Source organism: Aythya marila, assembly GCF_965140915.1.
Source record: "Aythya marila genome assembly, chromosome: 3".
Lineage (NCBI taxonomy): Eukaryota > Metazoa > Chordata > Aves > Anseriformes > Anatidae > Aythya > Aythya marila.
Genome location: NC_139044.1, coordinates 81,878,787 through 81,901,665, shown reverse-complemented (window position 1 = coordinate 81,901,665; position 22,879 = coordinate 81,878,787). Strand labels below are relative to the sequence as shown.

Here is a 22,879-nt window from a genome sequence, read left to right as displayed (position 1 = left end):
TACTACTCATTTTGGAAGCATCACAGTAGCAGTTTAACACTATTGTCATTATCAATGTTTTTGCAATATATGCAATAATAACAACATGAGGAGCTGAAAGATACACGAATGAAATCCACAGCTGTATAAACTGCCAGATTTCCACGCAGTCGATGGATCTGTGGTTTTTGCACCTGCTCCAAATTGTCTCAGTATAATTTAACATTCTGGGACACTTCAACATTTATTAGAGTATTTTGTCTCAGGGGTGATTATTTCAATTTGAGGATGGTTTACAGAGAATTGGTCTATGCTGAAGCAGTAGCTTGATTTTTAAGATGTAAATATGTTGTGTAATTTAATGTCTATCTTCCCTAGCATATAGGGACAGCAGCTCACAAAAGGTGTTCAGATCTTTGCATAGTTGAGCCTGGAAGCTGTTTTGGGAGGGTGTCTTCTGAATGCTGGTCAAAAGAGTGCCATTTCTAGGAAAAGATGTTCTATATACTTAGTTGGTTATGTGTTTTTGAGTCTGTTCTGCTATTTGCAGTTTTGACTTAAGTTTGCTGCATTAATGAAGAAAGCTATCAGAGAAAGATACAACTTCTGTAGATCCACATGAACCCTGCAAATATAAAACATGATTCATTTTAAAGAAAAAACTGCATCAGTAGATGATTTCGCCTCTGGTATGCATTATAATTGTTCAAATACAGCAACACCTACATCACGCCTATATTAGGAATTAAATGAACTATGTGAAGAAGATATTTTTCCTGCTCCTTATGGGTTTTGTTTGTTTGTTTTGTTTTGTTTTGTTTTTCCAGGAGAGCACAGTGCGGGTAATATGGGCCTACCACCACAAAGACATGGGAGAAGCAGGTCAAAATTATCACGGGTCTAATCGTGGTACAAAGAGTCTGCGTTTACTGAACCCTGAAAAAGCAGAAGTCTCATCTGCCTCTTTGCCATATTTTGACTTGACAAACAAAGACGTAAGTTACTCTGGGTTTTGGATTTATGTGCAGTTAGGGTTAAGCCCAATATTTAGGCTTACACAACAGGGTAGTATGACTTTTATAATATTGTTACCCTTTTCATTAAGACAGGTGCCTATACCAGACAAGGATACAACATATTGGTGTCAAATGTTTAAGATCCCTGTACAACATGAAAAGCACCATGTGACAAAGGTGAGTGATTCAGACTGTGTGAAGTCCAGGTTATGTTTTTTGGTTTTGTGTTTAGAGTTCAGGTGAGGATGGTGACTCTTCAAATCAATTACTGCACTTTCAAAATTTGTTTAGTTCCGTGGTGGAGTAAAACCAAGACCTCTTGTACATCTTCACAAACATGGGTAAAAAGTATGTATTTGTGTGCTCAGCACCTGGCCCTAGTATTTCCCTAACAACCAGCATACAGTGTCCTCTCTCCACCAAGAAAATAAGGTTGAAAGTTACTGCTGTTCATAAACATTTTTGGCAAAGATTAAGTAAAATTGTCTAAAAGCATGTTCTGTCAAGCTTCAACTTTTATATAAGAATGTCATGGATTTCTTTTAAAGGAGAGTAATTTTAGATTAAAAATAATTAATTGGAGAATTCTGTTAAAATGACGGGCATCATGTGAGCACAGAATTCATTACCTTTGGCTGTGTAAAAGCCAAATATTACAAAAAAATAGATGGATGTTGTAGTTTATTCAAAAATTAATGAAAAGGTGTAAACACAAGAAGTTCAGTGTGATCCAAGGTGATTTCAAAACCTACATGCATAAACATGATTTTGTATCATACATTTCCTAGGTTTTCTTTCAGTTTGGAACTGAAAGCTTCAGAGTACTGAGAGAAAGATGGTTCTCACATTCCTCCCCAGGAGCAATATACTGAAGACCTCATAAAGGAACAACTTCTTATTATTGTTCAAGACTACTTAAGATAGCATAGTGATATAGCTAATTAAAATAAGTATACAAGCCTTAAGGTGCATTTTCTATTCATTCATCATTAACTGAATGCTGTATAGATAGTAACCTTAAGGTAGTTTCATATAAATCAATGAACATCAAAAGAACAGAGCAAAGGGTTATTTTAGACTTGCATGGGAAAAATGAAGAAGATAAGATAAAGCCATCTCAGAGGTGGATAATACAACTAGTACTTCTTGACCTGAGTGTAACTAATTGTATGAATGTGGCTGCTGAATCATGGCCCTCATTTTTATGTTTCTTTGAACCTGTTACTGCATGTAAGTATTGAATTTTATTTTGTTGTTGTTGTTGTTTTTTGGTTATTGTCAGTCATGCTACTCTAATGAATTCAGTAAGACTGAAATTCTAATTTAACTCAAAGAACCTGACATGTGATCTTTAATGTATGTCTGAGAAGTACGTATATTCTGAAATATTGTGGGTTTCTTCATTTTATCAAAATGAAGAATTGGAAGGTTAAAATTTCTGCCTTTGGGTCCTTGATCATTAAACACATTTGAAATCTGGGACAGGTGGTTTCAGAGATCTATATGGAAAACAGAATTTGCTTGTTATGTGGTATATATGTCAGGAGTCCTAGTTTTCTGCTTTCAAGTGAGAGACCTTTGAAATGGCAGTATCAGGTTCATGCTTTTCATATGTAATTTGGCGGAAATTGTACATGCATGCTGTTCCGCTAAAAACTGCAGAATTCTGGAATTATTTATTATTTATGTTTACTGAATTTATTTTTTAAATGTTTTGGCTGACCACACATACAGGTATTCTTTCCTAAAAAGCTGCGATTGGTTGAAGCTAAAACATCGTTTTAGTTCAGACATACATTGATTATTTTTTCAGATGAGTTTTATATTTTTTATTTTTACTATGATGTGTAATGCATATTATAATTTTAGGAATTACATTTTGAAATCAGCAATTTATTTGCCCGTTATTAAAAAAAATAGATAAGAATCCCCAGGGATTTTCCAGCTTCAGAAAAGCAAACAGATTTCATACTGCTGCTTAAAAATGGTTAGAGAGAGAAAAATGATTACAGAAAAGAGAAGAACAGATGTAGAAAGACTTCCTTATCATATCTTTTCATGGGCAAAATTTATATTTTCATATGTTTGTAATCATTTTGTAAATGATGCTTAGAGGGTTGTTAAGGAATTGTGTCAAAGCATTCTTACCAACTGTTTAAACATTTCCTAAAGCCTTCTGACACAAAAAAGATTGGGCTTATGGGTACTCAGAAGGATATTAACTATGCAAACATGGGCTGAATTTCACAAAAGGAAGGACAGATGAATTATTTGACCTGATCAAAGTGTTAGTTAAATACCTATGTAGATGTTGATTCTTTATTCCCTCTGTAGCATTGCTTTCATACAAATCTACACATCTTATTTTTATAGACAGAAAAAAAAAAAAGTTTAAATAGTGAAAAACTGATCTCTGGTATAATTCAGTCTACATAAGTCATATACAAGTGAGCCAACTTTATCCATTTCTGTGCTACTTTGTGATTTTGTGGAACATTTCAATGCAGTTGGACAGCTTGTGCCAGCAGCAGCATTGAACTGTGCTTTCAGCTGCTGTTCTGGAGTGTCAAATATGTGCAATGACCACAAAAGGACTTTTTTTTTTTTTCATATCGTTTAGCTGTTCTCCATCATTCCTTTTGTCTTGCAAATTGCTCTGTTCATTTCATAATAATAATGTATTTTTAAAAAAGTCACTTTCTTTGGGAAAGTACAATATTTAAATGAAGGAAAATGTCTGAGAAAAATTTAGACCTAGAAATAAAGGTAGAGCCTATGACTTCCAGCTGAGGCCTTTTTTTTTTTTTTTTTTTTTTTTTTAAACAAACAAACAAACAAACAAACAAAAACTTCAATTGACCTCACATTATTTTTAAAAGGAATAGCTATATGCTACAGAATGTCTTCAAAGCATTTACAAATATATTCCATAACTGCACATTAGTGGTATAACAGCTGGGCAAAGTGATGACACTTGGTCTTAGGGCACATCCAAAATAAACCATTACCATAGCAGTGTTAGAATAGTGTTTAGATGAAGAGCATGCTTTTGAAATGAATCTTCAAGTTATTATTCCTCACTTTGTCAAAGATACATGATGCAGTTGCAGAGCTCGTGAACTGAATCCCTTTGGGTGAAACTTGAGAGGAAAATGTGTGCCAGAAGCACAGTGAAAGTATGAAAGTACCCCAGGCAGAACCAAATGGGTACCTGTACAAGTAGAAAGAGGAGAGGAGAGGAGAGGAGAGGAGAGGAGAGGAGAGGAGAGGAGAGGAGAGGAGAGGAGAGGAGAGGAGAGGAGAGGAGAGGAGAGGAGAGGAGAGGAGAGGAGAGGAGAGGAGAGGAGAGGAGAGGAGAGGAGAGGAGAGGAGAGGAGAGGAGAGGAACACTGAAGGGAGTGACTCTATTTTGCACATGTACCAATATACAGCCTTTGCCCTCTGGGGAGCTAAGGCAAAGTCCTCCACCTGGAGGAGCAAGCTGCTGATTTCAAGTGAATCAAAGGGCTTGTTTGGGTAATGGCTGGAAGCACTGTGTTTTTCTGTTAGCACAAGATAAAGAAATGACTAGCATAAGATTTCAAAATCAGTGGAAAGTAAATTATGTAAGATCTTATGTCTTTTCTTTCTCTTTACATAATCTTCATGCGACTTTCCAAGAACCTCAGATAATGAGAAACAGCATACTTTCATTGACTGTTCTTGATCAAGCTGCACTACATGACATGTAAATTGTGCAAGAGATAAGATTGTAATCTTAGTTCATCTCATAGGTAGAATGAGGACATGGATAAGTAACTTCTTCTTGTGCTGCATGGAGAATAATGTGCTGCAATGAAGAACAGAGCATCGGTGCGATAACAGGGCACTCAGCCAGGGTTAGGACTTCTCTTTTTCATCTTCCTGCATTTCATATCTCTGCAGCTTCTTCCCTAGGGAAAAGAGTGTGTCTTCCTACTTGTCTCTACAATACCTTCTGTTACGAGATCTTCTCTGATGCCTCCAGGAACTCCTGGAGAAATAACTCACAAAGCTAGTTCTAATAACCTTATGCCTGCTAAGAAATAAAGCAAAATAAGATGATTTCTCAATAGCTGGACATAATAGTGATAAGAGTTATACAGACTGCAAACAATTCCAGGCACGAGGCTGTTTTTGTGGCTCTGGTGGAGTCATTACTGTTAACTTCAAGCAGCCTAGCTGGATGAGGGGTGGCTACTTGAAAAATTCTTAAACTTCCAAAGGTTTTCCCTCTCCTGTGTTTTTGCTTGCTTGCTTACTTATTTTTGTTAGCAGAACCAGTTATCAGGGTAATAGATCAATTTTGAAAATAACACTGCACAGAAGAGGTAAAAGGGAATGCTTGGAGGTAGTGGCCAGCAACTGCCTTCCTTTGCAGCAGCTGCTTGCAGGATGGCTCCTAAGTGGTCCTGGAGCGCAGACCCTGGCAGCTCTTCACATGGCAGAGCGCACATCGTTGCCTGTTTGCAAAATCCCCCCGCAGCTACATGTGCACTGGCCTGTTTTGCTGCTTTGAGCTCCAGGCTGTGGTATGCGCTTCAGGCTTACTACCCGACAGGGATTTTGTTTTTCTCACAGACGGAAGTGAGCTCTGAGCTTTCTCAGAAGTAGCTTTCTTAGAAGAAAAAAAAAAAAAAAAAGCATTTTGTTTATTAGCCCAGACTTTTTGGAGATGGGCTCAAGGTTAGTTCTTGCTAGGATTTCTGCCATGCTCTGTAAACAACATTATTTTGCCCGGTCCTGAATGTGTCTCTTAATCTCATCGCTAAAGCCAGTTTTTTGGTGTCAATGACCGCACCTGGAGAAGAACCTCTGCTCCAGGAAGACTCCTCCAAGAGAGGGAGGGAGGGATCCGTGGGTGAAACAGACAGACAGAGAGACAGGCATGCCCATGCACCAACCTCTCCATGAAAAGGTTTCTGTCTCCATGCTCAAGCCACACAGAGGGCAGCTCCTGTGGGTGCGGATAGCCCTTACAGACAGGCAGTCACTGCCATGCCAGGGCTGGGGAGGAGAGGCACTTACTGAGAGGAGCACGCAGTGAAAAGGGTGCTCTGTGCAGCACCCTCCATCCTGTAAGCCACCCATTTTAAAGCCCTTTATTATTTCCCTTCTAGGTAAAAATAAAATAAAATAAAATAAAATAAAATAAAATAAAATAAAATAAAATAAAATAAAATAAAATAAAATAAAATAAAATAAAATAAAATAAAATAAAATAGGATACTTGGGCTTCTGAAATCCTTTAATTTTTTTATGGTCAAGATGTATGATTTTCAGTGTACATGCATATGTATGCATTGACACGTCTATGATTGTTTTTTTTTTCTGCCAAAGTGGTGAATTTATTTTTTGCTTACCGTGAGCTGGCATCATGTAGATGTTTACCACCATCATGAAAGTGAAAATTTGTTTCACATTCATGAGAAATATTTCTCAGTATTAAAGTAAATACAGCTCTTGCTGTATTTTCAAAGCCTGTTTTTACTGCTCTTTCTACTTGTGGTTTGAAAGAGACATCTTTGTTGTTATTGTCTTTAGCTTAGGTTTCAATATTCCATGTCTTCCATTTGCTTAATTTAATCTTAACGCTTAGTAATAAAACTGCATCTGCTACAGATTAATTACTTTTCATATTTAGTAATATTCATTACTAACCTCAGGTCTCCCATGTGCACTGTTGTTTTTTTCCAGTGCAACTGAAACAAGCTTAAAATACAGTAATTCCTCTACTGTGCTTAGATTTTCTACAAATCCTCTCTATCCACTACACCTTTCACACTACACCTGACATAATGTTTAATGTGGTGTGTTAACCTCTAAAAATGTACAGTACCTACTGGTGAAGGAATGGTGTGTATATACTATGTGCCAGATGCGCCATCATTGATTTGCGTGAAACTTTTCAGCTTCAGTGTGTAGCATGCCCATGCTAGTTTCAGCACTGTCCATTTTCCCACTTTATTTTCCTAACTTGTTTTGAAATATACTGTGTTTTCCTCAGGGAAAGTGGTTCCCCAAGCTTGAGAAGTTCTAATCATATAGACAAAAACATGCCTGACATTGAATTTCACTATTAAGAACATGAAAACCAGTTTATGTAAAATAACAAATAGAATAGAGCAGTTGGGTCATTTAGCTGTATGTACATGCCTTTTCTCTAAGAATTGCTCACTTTCATATGATTTTTAACTTTACAAGTTTTTGAAACTATTGGTATAGCTGTGTGAATACCAGCAGAAGGCTGCAATGCAGCTGTGCTCAGGAGTGCAAAATACTTCAGATTCTGTAGGATAAGTTTTTAAATGTGAATCCCAATTTTAGAGGTCATTCAGAGCTGGAAAGGAGGAGAGTAGGTTCAATTTGGTAAGGCTTTAAACTTGGATGCCTATATAAAGCACCCCTTTCATGTGTGTTATTTGAACCTGCTTGCAAGAATGGAATCAAGAGGTTAAGTATTGCTGAAACAGGGAATAAGCCCCATGGTGGGGATTAGGTGCTGTGGTCAAAATTAAGTATCTCTTCAGTACACCTCATGCATACTGAATTAAATTCAGGCAACATGTTAAAGACAGGAGATTTCCAACAATGAAGGCGGACTTTCTCTCATCTAACTTGACCAATCTACAGATCTGAGCTAGCTGCTTGAATGACCTTAGTAGTCAGTGGCAAAAATAGCCATTTATGTCATCCCAGAGTAAGTGTCTGAAACAGATGAGCTCAAACATCCCCTGTATGGCTCAGTCTCTCTCCTTTGACTGGAGAGAGAGAACCAGCCTGATAACCACCCTGTATTAGACATGTAGCTCTCTGATGGCTGAATCAGGGAAGGTGTGTCCCACCAAAATGGTCAGGCAACAGAAGAGGCTGTAATAAGACCAAAAGTTGCAAAATAAAACCTTTTAAAACTTTTTTTTTTTTTTTTTTTTTTTTAATTTGCTTGTAGGATAAAAAATTATTTTTCTCAACCACAATTACTAATGTGTAATTTTTTGGCACTGAACTGAGGATGTGAATAGCGAAAACAGGCCAAGCATATCACCAGAGGAAACAAACAAACAAACAAACAAACAAACAAAAAAACACGGACTTATTTAGCATTAGCTGAGAATTGTTATATTGGGCATATTTTTATATAAGCACCAAACTTTGTCATGCTTATCTCCTTAGAAAAGAGAGCTTCTTTCAGTTAAATAAAGGCCCGTATTAGAGCACACCAGCAGCTGCTAGTTAATCTTTGTGTTCAGTTTCAGAGCAATCTCTGATAAGGAAGTAGAAACTCCAAAAAAACTTGTTGCCAAGGGTAACTCTGCTTTTTGACAGTGGAATGCTTTAGTAATACCAAAGACCCCAGTGTGAAAACACAAAGGGACTCCAGTTTAAGAGACTGATTGATTGAAAGCCAGAAGGGCAGCATGTAGCCTTCAGTACCTAAATGAGGGCACTGATTTTTAACTTGAGTAATACCAGACAGTAACTGCTTGTTGTTCTCTGGCTTGAACTTTTACGTTTTGCTAAATGTGATAACTCGAACAAATTGCATCATGCAGCCTGAAACAAGCAAATGTTCTCTATTTTCCTGTATGTCCCCCTGCAAAGCAATTTCAGCCTTGGTAAATTAGGTTGGCAACCAAATTATCATTTTACACTGGAGAGCTTGCAAGCTCTCTGCCCTTTGATCTGGAGGGCTGTCTTCATTGCAAGCCTGAATTGGCCCATTAGGTTTTGCACTGTTAAGGACTCATACATAACTGAACTGACTGGAAAATCAAATTTTCCTAAGCAGCTCTCTGAGGAAATAACAGAAATACTGTCTTTTTTTTTTTTTTTTTTTTTTTTTTTCTTTCTCATAACCTGCTGAATTATTTCATATGTGAAATTATTTCATGCATTATTTCATTCTGTGATCAAAGATGAAACGACTCTAACCACAGATTTTCCTGTCACACCAAACTTAATTTTTCTTAGTGGAATGTATTCTTATTTTGTGCTAATCTTCTTTCATTTCACTTGTATACCTCTACAATAAGAATACTTAAACTACACTTCTATTGCTCTATTAATTATTCCATGTTTGGTATGCAAATATAATCTACTTCAGTTCTGTCATCAACAAACTTGAACATCTAGTTAATTCAATCCTGTTTTTTTGATTTTATTTATTTATTAACTTCTTTAAGTCAACATCCATCCATTATGGAATTGTATTCACTAGGCCAACACATAGTTGGAAAATAAATATTTTATATGACTTTCTGGTTAAATAAAAGTCAGAAATTATGTAAGTTCTAGTTGCATATATGTGCTTAACTTAAAATATGACTAAAGGTGAGCAGGGGGAAAGGAAGGGTGTAGCCTTGGTGAAGCTCTTGGAGAGCCAACTCCAACTTCTGAGATCTTCAGTAGAGGATTGCAATTGATCTACCCCATTATGTCATATAAAATGTCTTTTTTCCTTCCTCATTCTTATCTTGAGTTTTAGAATAATATGATTAGCTAGTGCACTGAGAAGATAAAATCGTGTCTAGAAACTGTCTGTAGTCAATCTAGATAGGTTTATTATACACTTCTCATCATAGCAGGTAATATAGTTAAAAAAAGAACTGGGCCTCTGATGAGCAGTTGTAAACCATCTTCTGAGCAAACAGCAGAACAGCAGGTTCATAATTAGCAAAATCTGACTTGGTGGGTCTTACGCAGTATGAAGTAAGCATCTGGACAGATCACAGAGCATATTTACCTTAGTCCTGCTAACTTCTTGGCATTGGTTCTTACAATCAACTTTCTAATTCAGATGCATCACATAATAATAGCATCTTAAGCTGTTACTTAAGCTTAAATTTTCAGTAGGGCCACACTTAATTGCTCCAATTTAATTTATATGGAGAAGAATTTTCTAATTTCACTGATCTAACTATACAAAGTGCTTTTCTTCAGTTCTCACCTCTCTCTCTCCAACCCCAGCATTAGCTACTGGTTCAGTCTTCAAAGAGTAATGTTATGATACCTTCTCCATTTCTGCCTCGTCTTGCAGTGGACTGTAGTTGCAGCTATGTCCAGAGCAAAGATTCATTGACTCCCTTGGGGGGTAAAATAGAAAGACAGAGCACTAATAACAGTCAAAGAATAATTTAGTCAGACAATACCACTCCACCATGTCCACAGATAGCATATATGACATCAAATTCCACACAGATGATGACTGAACCACAGCTAGATGATCACACAGAATCACAGAATCACAGAATTTCTGGGTTGGAAGAGACCTCAAGATCATCGAGTCCAACCTCTGACTGACCTAACACTAACAGTCCCCACTAAACCATATCCCTAAGCTGATGAACAGTTTCTCTTTGTGCCACAATTTATCTGTTATGAAAATAACTTACATCATGACTATAACAAAAATTACAAACAAACAAACATACAACCCTAACCTGAGAAAACATAAGTATCTAAATCATTATACATTGAAAAGCAGTCTTCTTTCTCTTTCCTCTCATTTCAGTGACCTTGCCTTTGCTATCTCATAAGTTGCTTGGACTGAAACTGTGTCTTTCTGTTTTGTGAAGTGTGAATTGAGTATTGGTTTCACAGAATCACAGAACTGTCTAGGTTGGAAGAGACACCAGAGAAGTCTAGGACAATCTCAGAGATTGTCTAGGTTGGAAGAGACCTTTCTAGAGAATTGTAATGTGTGTAGAGAATTAAGAATAAGAATAGAGAAATTAGAAAATTATCATAAGAAATATAATTTTACTACAGTATTCTTAAGTAACTTTCAAAGAGCCATGTCATCTGAAAATGGCACTTGTGTGGCTTTCTGGGAGATGTTGATGGGTGTTGGAGCAAGCGTACCAGGATCTGGCTCAGGGTGAGAAAATGTGGAAATCATGGTATTAATCTAGGCATAACTAACATACCCCACTCAGTACATGTATTTTGTAAACCACCTCATGTATGCTAAACCTGTAATTAAAATGTTTTAGAGGGCATGAGCAACAGTTCTCAAAATTTGTTCTGCTGACTCAGGAAGCTGTGCCAAGTCAACTTCGCTAGGCTTGAGCATATTTTATCTCATGCTTTCACTTCAGTAGATGTAAAGTGCCAGAGAGTCCGGGTTGGTGACTGCTGTAGACCCTCAGTACCTGTAGGCTTAAAGTCTTTCCCAGGCATGTTCCCTTTTGGTTCTCCTTTGCAAAAGTCAGCATCTCCTCCTCACAAAACATGTTTGCTAACAGGATGCCCATGTATTTGTAAAACACAAAGCAGACATGTTGGATATTCTCACGCATTCTGTCTTTGGTAAAGCTTCTTGTTCCCTCCCAAGCAGGAAGAGAAAAAGTATGATGTTATTAAGCTATGATCAAAGGGAATATTTTGCAGTTGTACAATAGTGTTAAAACCTCTTCCCTTGCCATCTCAAAGAAAAGCTAGACATCTCTGTGTATTAATGGAGATTTCATGAACAAAAGGGAACTATTCATTGACTATATTACTTATACTGTTCAAATTATATGTTCATCTGGAAATAATATACACTCTTTATAGACTACCCATCTTGGCTTCAGATCTGAAAAGTATTTCACAGAATTTCTAGGTTGGAAAAGACCTCAAGATCATCGAGTCCAACCTCTGACCTAACACTAACAGTCCCCACTAAACCATATCCCTAAGCTCTACATCTAAACGTCTTTTGAAGACTTCCAGGGATGGTGACTCCACCACTTCCCTGGGCAGCCTGTTCCAATGTCTAACAACCCTTTCAGTGAAGAAGTTCTTCCTAACATCTAACCTAAAACTCCCCTGGCTCAACTTAAGCCCATTCCCCCTCGTCCTGTCACCAGGCACGTGGGAGAACAGACCAACCCCCACCTCGCTACAGCCTCCCTTGAGGTACCTATAGAGAGCGATAAGGTCGCCCCTGAGCCTCCTCTTCTCCAGGGAAGAGGAGGCTCAGGGTTACATATTACTTTATTATTATATTGTTTTCCCAAGAAAGTAATGATATTACTGATTAATTGCCGATTAATTCTGTTTGGTGCGTATGGTGTGCTGAGAGACTCTGGTCGTACTGAATACCGCAACCATTCTGCCCATCTTTCTGTTGCCTAGGAGTGCAGTGAATGTATTGCCAGAAAGCGTAACTGAATGAAACATGTTTTTTCTTGACCCAAGCTTTTTATCAGATTGCTCCTCAGGGTTATACTTTTTAACTGTTGCTAAATGTGTTATCTTAAATCTTCAGACATACCTCAGGCAGAAACCATTTTTTAAATGAATATTTCTTTGAGGTATATTTCTTTTGGATTTAGTCTAAATTACTGCATGCCTTTCAAATCTGAAACTCTTTGTGAGTGGCAGAGTTCCAGGCAATTAATTAGGAATAAGAATTTAGGAATGGACTCGATGGCAGAGAGAACAAGAAGCCCTAAACCATCTCTAGTTCTCATTGTAAATGCTTTGTTTTTCATGGTTGTTATGTTGTTTGATTCCCCTCTCCTAATTAAAATATTTAAGTTATTCTGCACACTGATCTATAGAAATTCTGGATGTACAGATCAATCATTAGCATTTCTTTAATTATGATAATATACGGGGACTGAAGATTTGTGTGAATTTAGAGGCACAGCCTCCTCTCCAAATAACAGCACAGCAACACTAACTTTTGTCATGAAGGCCTTATTCATTTCCTATGAAAATTCTGCAGCTTAAAACTGCAGTATGGTAATTAGTTCTTAATGTGGTATACTAATAAAACTTAAATAAGAGCCTTCATTGAACAACACAGTCACTGAGTAAACAAATCCTTTCTTCTTTACACCAAGAACAGGAAATATCTGTGCTTTGAATAAGTTTTTCCATTCATGTGGTAAGTACTTTTTTCTCCACAGTGATGTTAGAATTTTTGTTACATGTTTTGAAGTATACCCAAAACCAGATAAAAACAAATGCCAACATTATAACTTAAATAAATAAATAAACAACTCGGCACTGTTATTTCAACTTGGGATTATGTCCTGTATATGAATCTTGCTTTGGGGAAAAAAACAAACAACAAAAAAAAAACACACAACAACCCCACACCATGGACAAACCATGCAAATTTAAATGCCTTAAGTTGTATGGAACCTCTATTTTTGTGCTGGAAATTTTCCATCCTCCAAGGAAACCTTACCTAATCACATTATTAGGTTGGGGGTGGGGGTGGTTGCTGTTGCCTGTGCCTTTTCTACATCTGCATCTCCTTCATAGTAAAATATAAGAAGCCAGATATGTCAGTAACTGCACAGGTTACTGTGCAGTTTTTTTTTTTTTCTCCAGCTTGAATTTGTAAGTAATGTGTATGAAAATAATTTGGATTAACATTTTTACATTTGGAGGACAGTTCAAGATAAGCAATAATGCTTGTACATAGATAACCATCAGTGAAACAGATACAGTGGCATTGCTATGCAATTTGCTCACCAAACTATTCACCTTTTTAAGTAAACAGCAGAGTATGAATTCAGAAGCACTCGGGATCAAGAGCAATTTAAAGCATTTTGTTGCTGAATTTAAGGTCTGGATTATTCAGTGAGAAAAAAAAAAAATGGACCTGTAGTTGTGTGCATGCAAATGATAGGGCCAATCTCAGTAAAGGTTACAGAAGCTAGTCCATGCTAGACTGCAGCCTGTTGAGCATTTGATGCATCTCTTACAGTCCTAACTGTTCTGTGGTATTAATTTAATGCTTTCTGACAGATGGGTCAGGTGGGTGGAGGGCTGGAAGGGATGTCCCTAACTGACCCCCGGATTCCAGAACCTGACCCTAAAAGTCTGCAGCAAATTTGTCCCCCAGACACAATGCTGGCCTAAACAGGCCATCCTCCAGACACAAGATAGCTGTTGGGTTCTTGGGGTTAAAAACCTGGTCTACAACTGGGATCATGTACTTAAACATCTATCCTAGCTCAGGGACATATTTCTAGCTCTTGGGTTTTTGCTCAGCACACCTTTGAGTTGTATGGAAGAACCAATGCTAAGCAGAAAGACAATAGCTTTTTTTTTTTTTTTCTTTTTTCTTTTTCTGAAAATTTATATGAAAATAAAACCATTTTATTTATTTATTTATTTATTTATTTATTTATTTATTTATTTTTTTGTGGTGGTGAATACATAGAGTTTTTGCTGAAAAAGACCCAACCTTATTAAGCCAAGTATTTGCAAGTATTTGCTTTTTGGTAGAAAAATCTTAAACCTTTAATCAGATGTTTTAGATAAATATTTGTTTATTCTGTGACTACATTTTTGGAAGAAAAGAAAAGAAAAGAAAAAAAGAAAAGAAAAGAAAAGAAAAGAAAAGAAAAGAAAAGAAAAGAAAAGAAAAGAAAAGAAAAGAAAAGAAAAGAAAAGAAAAGAAAAGAAAAGAAAAAAGTCTTGATGACATTGTATCTACCTTAGAGGAGCTTTTCTAAATTGAACAGTTATTTAAATGTACATGCTGTACATTTTGGAAACAAGTATGAAGTCCAGAGTAATCAATAAGAAGGTAATTGTTCTTCCCAAGCGTGATTATAGAAAGTATAGAGCAAAAACCTCTATCTTCTGTTACAAAAATTCTCTCCAGTAATCTCAGCCAGCACTCAGTTTCACAACCATCACTTTTTGGTCTGAGTTAATCAGGTACATGGCAAACTCATATAAATAAAATAGCCAACTGTGGGCTAGAATCTTAGATACAGCAGCGCCAGGACAAAATCTTGTGACAAATTCTTATTTTCAGCTTTGAGATTATAAAAAAATGTATTTATTTATTTATTTATTTATTTATCTCTGTGACACTGGGGGTACATGCACACAGTGTTGTGTAAGGCTAAGGCCTTGTTTGGAGTCATTTACAGTGGTAAAAGCCATACCATGCCATAGTGTCTTTCGGTTAGTAGAGGTCATGGCAGGATGCTTGGTGCTTTTTAGCGTTCTCCAGAGGGAACTGGAAATCTTACTAGCTTAACAGTTATGCAGCTGAAGTCAGTTTGAAGAAGACTCTGGGCTGAGGTATGTCTGTTCTTTTTTCAGACCATTCCCTTTCATTTTTAGTATCATGGCCTAGCTTGAGGACTGCATTCCTTTTACTTTGTTGCAAATTGTCTGGCATGGTTTTGACCACTGCTGAACAACTAATGCCCAGACATGGTTCGGGCAGCTGTACGACCAATTATTAGACAGTTTAGCTCTATGAATGTGTGAACAAGGCATCCCATGGAGATTCAAGGCTAGAGACGTCTGTGGTCTGTATTTATTAGTGTACATTTGGCTAAAGGAGGCTAGATGTCACTGTATGTAATAGATTATTGGCAGCACATTTTATGTGGGCACTTTGAAATGTAAAATTAAGTTGAAGCTAGCTTTTGAGCCTGAAAAAATAAAATTTTATTTTCATTGACATTTCTGTATAAAAACTTCATTGCAACAAGACCAAAAACCTGTTGCTATTTTCGTATATAAAAATAAATTCAGCATTTTGTTTACTTAAGATCTATGAATTGTATTTTCTAACAGGGACACTGTGGGGAGACTATGGAGATAGTTTACTGACTTTTATTATTCACACAAACAGGCATGAAGAACAAACCACAGCTGTAACATCAAAGAAAGCAAAGCATATAAAAAGGGAGGAAAAAGAATAAGCAAGAAAGACTTCCAGCTTTCTGGAGATAATTTTTCCTTGTAGGGAATCTAACTTCTTGGGCCATTTCATCTGCTTGCATTTTCATCCCACTTAATGTGTCTTACATTAGTATCTTGACCCTGCTTATCAGCAGCTTGAGATGCAAGCCTCTATTATGTTACAATTTGGGCTTTTTTTTTTTTTTTTTCTTTAAAGAAACAAATGCATGTGGCATGTTCAGTTCGTGCATTAGGTAAAGAGATAATAGGTAATAGAGAGGAAGAAAAATTGAAGCTGAGTAATCCAGAACTAGTGAGCGTAGGCATTATCTTTGTTCATGTGATGTAAACCTGCTGACTAAAATAGGGCTTCTGTTAAAGTAACAGGTGGGAAGCAAGTGTCTTTTCTATTTTAACTTAAATTAAAAATTTGTTATTTTTATATATTTTGAAAGTCAATATTTTGAGAAGTGCTAAGAGAGACAGTAATGATGAAAAGGACACTGACACCTCTCAACCTGCCCCACCAGTACAGATAATGCTAATCAAACACCATAACCATAACCTGTACTTCTGGTTGCAAAAGGCATTGTCTTTATTTTGCATGATGCTTATTTTACGTACCTCTTTCTTTGGAACTATGATTTGATGTGGCATGGGATTATAGTACATCTATTGTGTTTTACCTTTTTAATGAAAGTCAGATTAGTTCATGTATGTCAGTGTGCTCATTTAGCAAGATGTTTCACCCATGCTTTCAGGAAAGGTAGAGAGGATGCAAAAAGTAAGCCATCATGAATAATAAAACAGCAGCTTCTTTTTGCAGGTTTCGTGAAAAGCAGGGGAGGCTACTTCTTGTGCATCCACTTATTTTTTCCCAGTTCCAAATGCTTTCTGCAATTTGATGCAGAGTGGACATAAGGCTTTTGTTCTCCAAGCCCCTGGCTGTTATGAAATGTCAAGCAGAAAATGCACTTTGCCTGCAGGCGAGGAAGTCACTGAGGTTCCCCAGTAGTGCAGTATCTCTTCTGGCTTATTCCTGACATGGCAAATAGATGAACCCTGACAGCTGGTTCTTCTTTGCATTGCAGCAACAGTGAAGGTGCCTCAAAGAATGAGGTAAAATGCAGAATTGGATGTTTTAGGTAATTATATGTATATTTCCTTTGAATCTCTTTTCAGCCTGTTTCTTTACTCCTTTGGCTAAAAGGAGGTAAGTAGGAATTAGCAAGGAAAGAGAAAGGAACAACTTTTTGAAGTCACAATTTTCCTCATAATTACTGAAAGTGAAAGGCTGACTCCCATTTTCACTACAACCTATTCTAAAATTCTCAGATATTGGTGGCTGAAAGTGACATTTGAGTGTCCCCTTACTTTACAAGTACAAAGTATGCAAGCCTGTGTATAAGAATCACAACAAAAATTGATGGTCTGCAGTGCTTATTAACTATTATATAGTATGCCTACTTTTATCACCTTTTCTTTATTTTTCTTCATGCCCTAATTTAGCATAGTAAATTACTATCTTTTCATAATTATTGTAAAAGTTGAACTATTTCCCAAGACAAATGCACAAGACAGCCATGTTGACTTTTCAGTGTTGGCCCACCATTATTGTGACTGGAGATCCACAAACTTAGACCTTAGCTAAGCTTTCAGTTCTGTGGCTTGTGGATTAAAGACTACCCTCCCCCTCCCACCCTTCCCCCTTTCCCCCAAAAAAAGCTTAAAAATTCAAATAATTGGAAACTCTGAATGAATGCACTTAACAATTCACATTTTATGAATTAATGCCTATAATTAGGGATCAAGACTGATATAGAGCTGTTCATAGAGGAATAACCTTGTAAGAGATGAGTGCAGAAATTGTGTTATCATTCATTGGGACTGCAAGTGCTCTGGAAACCAGGCCACCCCGGTATTAGGTATTTAATTGTAGATACCTGCTCTAGCAACTGATTTTACACTTGGGACTACTTATGTGCACATTTAAATGCATTAGTGATTTGCTAGATTTGGCCTCATTTTTGAGGAACTTGGTTGTTGTTCACCATTGTTTTATAAGACTGGCCGGAAAACAAGAATTCTGTTTATTGGGAAAAAAAAAAAAAAAAAAAAAAAAAAGAGGTTTTGTAATTTCTTTTCTGCTTGAAGCGAATTAAGCTGCACAGATGCTCTTTGTGAAAAGTGAGAGAGGAAAAGAGAGGCAGCTGAAACAACCTCCTCACTCTATAAGCTGCTACAATGACGAACAGTTGAGTAACTGGGACAGCACTCACCTGGGATGTAGAACTGGCATGTTTAAATTCCTGCTTCAGTTAATCACTGGAATAAAGGGTCAAATAAAAGTTTCTGATTTTATTTTCTGCTGAAGCGATTCCACTAAGTAAGTATAGTTAGCTACTCACTGAATCAGAGAAAGGGAACCCAGTGTGTCAAGGGGGGCTGCTCCTCTTTCTTTCTCATTTCATTCAGGAATGATGCTGAGAGAGCCTTAGGGAGCTGGCCAGTAAAATATTTCCCTACATTACTGGGTAATGAACAATTTGTGATCATGAGATTTTGATTTTCCTAAAATTTTGTTAAAATATTTTTGACCCACTCCTAGTAGTTTTTTTTTTTTTTTCTTTTCTTTTCTGTATTTTGTTGAAAAGGAAGGAGAGAAGGGTGGTAGTTCTGTAACCAAGTTGTAATTAGAATGTGTGAGATGTCTTAAGTTCACTGCTGCTTTTCATTATTTCTTGGTGCATGTGAAGAATATGAGAAGTCCTACAAGATATGCTGGAAAGATGCTCAAGGTTGTTTTTTTTTGTTGTTGTTGTTGTTTTTGTTTGTTTGTTTGTCTTTGTTTTTCTTCCCTAAAGAAAGCTGAACAAAACTACTTTCTGAAGTGCTGTTTTTGTTTAGGTACCTGACACTAAGAAACTGATGACAGGATGTGAGTTTCTAATTTTGGTGATGTCCCATTGTTCTGAGGGGAAGCTGGTTTTGCAATAGTGATTGTAAGCACAGTAGGTGCTGGGATCCTGTAGCAGCAGGCAGAACTATCTCTTTGGACAAAAATATTCTTTTTTCTTGGTAGATACAGAGATAATATTCCCATATATTATCTCTGATTCCCATATATTATCTCGGATTCCCATCATCCGAGTAACCCATACACTATGTGGAATTTCTAAATTCCCAAGACATATACTGCTTTTTCATCTATAAGCCACCATGATACAATTCTGCAGCATTTGGATAGATGTGCATTTATATGAAGGAGCAGAGGAGGAAGCAACATCAAGCTGAAATGGATTTCTGAATCGTCAGTCAGCTTGATATATTTCGATAAGAATTCTTTTCGGATTGGTGAAATGACTCTTTGTACCTTTTCAAAAATACCTTTATTTTCATAGTAGAGTAATTCATGATGATGGTAATGCTAACCAGAATAGGGATTACTGAAAGCAGTACAGAATATCCCTTGTGAAGCATTTCAGTTTAGCCATCAGAACAAAACTTTGGTATGTCTCTGCAAATTGGCATTCTTCCATTGATTTCTAAGCACAGTGAAGTGGGTGGGTTTGGGTTGTGCACTTCTTGGACAGACTTGCAGGTACTCAGCAGCAGATGGACTCCCCAAGAGCCTGACTTCAATGATATTTTGCAGATTTATATCACTGAGGGTGGTCTTGTTATGAACAGGCTCTAGTCACTTCTTCCTGCCCTTCGCCTTTTGTAATTGGTTCAGTGGTTTGAAGAAAGTTCAGAGATGAATTTCTAGTGACAATATTGTGCTGAAAATATTTTAATAAGGTAATAAACTATTCTTTATTACCCTGCTCTGGTGCTCTGAAACCCAGGGTTCATGTGCTTGCAAAACAAATAGATGCAACGTTAGGATGTATATGCATTTTTTCCCTCTTTAAAACCTTTGTTTTCCTAACAATAGTAAAATGCAATACTGCATGGCTCTCCACATAAGTGCTGCATTGCTAAAACTTAACCTTTCTTGTGAAAACATATACAGAGAATGTGTATGTAATTCAACTTAAAGGTAGATATGACAGACATGGATTTGCATTCAATCTTTGAATGCAAAACAAGGGAGAAACTCTTTTCATTTTAATATTGTTTTCTATATGCTGATATTTTGTGGAATATGATGTTTCTGAAAAGCAAAATAATTTTTTTTTAGAAGTATTCATGTTTGCCCAGATGTCATCTATGATGGAGATAATTTAACGTCATTCATCCAAACAGAGAGTTAACAGTGTTATATTGGAATTAAATTTTAGGCTACCCTGATGGTCAGTGGTCACATTACACTGTGAGCACTCCTGCACCCCTGAGAACCTTCTAGCACCCGACCTCTGTGGAATGGCTTGATGTTAATGAGGTCTTTACAACTGAACAGGCTGTAAATTAGGTCTAATTTTTCATAGACGTCTAAAAAATTTGGAAGTCCATCTTGACCTACTGAGGAATGTGGGGTTATACCTCCAGGCTCTCCCTAGATTTACAGATTTTATGGGAAGCTCTAGTTCAAAGCAGTACAAAAGAGACAGAGACGGGGATGAAATGTTCTGAGTAGTTCAGATACCAAGCTGGTTTAGCTGAGCAGACATACAGCTGGTTTATATCCCATTCATGCTGGAATGCAGCTAAACAGGATTGGTCAGGGAGAAAGACAAGTGACAGTTCAAGACTGGGGTGAGAGAAGGGAGAACAAGACAGATGGCAACATAGGTTTAGTCAAGACACAGATTTTTCTTCCTGTTCTCTATTGATGCACCTAAAAATGTTTTTAATGCTTGGAGTTGCAGAATGCTGAAGTATCATCTCAACCTAGTTACAACTGAATATCAAACCTTCTCTTTCAGTAAAAGTGTACCTTATAATTTGCTGTTCCATCTGCGCACCCACATTGAAATAGTCATATTTGAGATGTGTTTTCTTTCCTTTTATTTTTCATTTTAACATTGACAGGTTGAGCCGTTGATCCAGAAGGGCCATGAGAACCTGGTGCACCATATCCTGCTGTATCAGTGCAGCAGCAACTTGAATGACAGCGTGCTGGACTATGGACATGAGTGTTATCATCCCAACATGCCAGATTCTTTCTTCACATGTGAGACAGTCATTTTTGCTTGGGCCATTGGAGGAGAGGTAGGATGAATGGCTGTCTAGCATGGTTCATCAATGGGGCATCAGGAGGGTGTATATCATAATAAAGCTTCCTTCCAACATGTTAATGAATTCTTAATCTTTTTTATTTTTATGGGTAAACAAGCACAATCCTTAAATGGATTCACCGCTGTCTTCAACTTTTTGTTGGCCTTCTAAGTGATAAATGCAGTGAATGTCTTGAGTGACAAGCTAAAAATAATGAAAATACTACAGAGAGTTGATGCTTTAGGCAGAAAAAGATTACTTGGGAACATGGAAATCTGTCACCATATCAGCTTGCCCCATCTGATAAGAAAATGCACTGCTTCCAGTGAGGACTAATGTCTGTTATCTGTGGAGCATGACAGAATGAAAAGCACTCTGTAGGTGACTGCATCCAAGACTTTCCAACTGAAGTCAGACAGATGCCTATCTCCTTTTGTGCCTGAGCAGGACCTTCCCTCATTCAGGCAAATCATTCTGAAATTTCATTCCCAGCCCTAAAATACATCATTTCAGTGTAGGAGTGATTGTGTTCTGGTGCAGAACCGGCACAAGGACCACTTTGCTTGTGGCAATGGGACATATCTACTGAAAACATGGTCTCTGATGCCATGTTAACCCCAGGCTGTGTTTTCACTTTATTTCATATGCTAATTTAAGCTGCAGTCAATGCTTTCACTACTGCCAAAAGAAGCATCCCAATCCTTCTTTACCCCCTTGCTTCGCTGCATGCCCACTCAAACCTGGTGCAGGCAAAGAGAGGGATTGGGTGGATGACAGTTTTTGGAAGCTTCACTAGCCAGCCAGCAGTCCAAAAACTGTCTTTGAGTGCTGCAATGTGAGGAAGCTGGATCTGCTACCCATGTAGTTACCCATCAAAAGAAGCTTAATCCACTATGAGCATTATCCCTGATGTATGCTTTGTGCATTTTTGCCATCAGCTATGCTCTGACCTAGTATTTGTACTTTCAACTTTCTTAAACTAAGTGAAATAAAAAAAACACTCATATAAATAAGTTATCATCTCACAAACTCTGTGAAGGCTTTTGTAAGGATGGTCCTGTTAAAGATCTACATAGAGGGTTACATTCAGGTTTACTGGAGTACTCACAGTGCTTCAGTTTACCTTTATGTAGCATGGAGGTGGTAATACTTTCTACTATATTCTGAGATTAATTCATTAATGTCCATCAAGCACTGGAAAGTTGGGATCTCAAACATAGTATCTGTGTAATAAGGCTTCATTCCCCCCAAAGTGAATATGTTATACATGTATGAGTTCATTTATAAAATGAGTTCATTTATAAGATACTGGTATTTTCTGGTATTTTGCATTGAATCAGGAGTGAGCTTCTGAAGCAAATCTCCCAGTTATCCCTGTTATCCCCACTTAACTCGTCCAGCACAAGCTGTTACGCTGTACAGATAAATTTCTTTTTCATCACATGGCTTCCTAATGTAAATGTAGCCATTAAGAACATTTTTATTGTTGAAATCATTTTGCTTAGAATGCAGTGATTTATACAGGAAAAACAATCTAGTTGCAAACAACCTCAGTATTCCTTGGAAATTACTGCTTTTGTAAACTAGAAACATTTAAACTGTAGATTCACTTTTTCATAAGGATTTTATTGTCAAACTAACTGCTTGATGATGCAGTGTTTATACATCTAAAATGGCATTTTCATTTTCTACTCAAGCAATAAATAAAGGATAAAAAAATCATAAGATCACAGGATAATGTGGGTTGAAAGAGACCTCAGGAAGCCTTTAGTCCTGCCTCCTGCTTCAAGGAGGGTAAGCCATGAGGTCAGACTGGGTTGCTCAGGGCTTTATCTTTTGGAAAGCACAAGATCTAATAATTTATACTGGCACAGTTATTTAGTGCATGCAGCGTTAATAAATATAGTATGCCAAAATTCCATGTTCAGAAAATCACATTTGTAAATTTAATTATGATGATGATTGTATTGGTAATTGTATTTATTTAAAAAACCAACACACATACACACACAGACACACAAAAGCTTTCAATTATAGGAAAAGTTCCTTAGATT

At 37.0% G+C, this 22,879-nt stretch overlaps 1 protein-coding gene across 1 annotated transcript in view; it reads left to right on the top strand.

Moving 5' to 3' along the window:
* The window catches only part of MOXD1 (monooxygenase DBH like 1), a 54,500-nt gene that overhangs the window by 12,807 nt on the left and 18,814 nt on the right, over positions 1-22,879 (top strand). Inside the window, exons 3-5 of the mRNA XM_082757883.1 lie at positions 807-974; positions 1,089-1,172; positions 20,640-20,819. Coding sequence (XP_082614009.1) covers positions 807-974; positions 1,089-1,172; positions 20,640-20,819 — 432 coding nt within the window. The remainder of the gene's footprint in view (positions 1-806; positions 975-1,088; positions 1,173-20,639; positions 20,820-22,879) is intronic.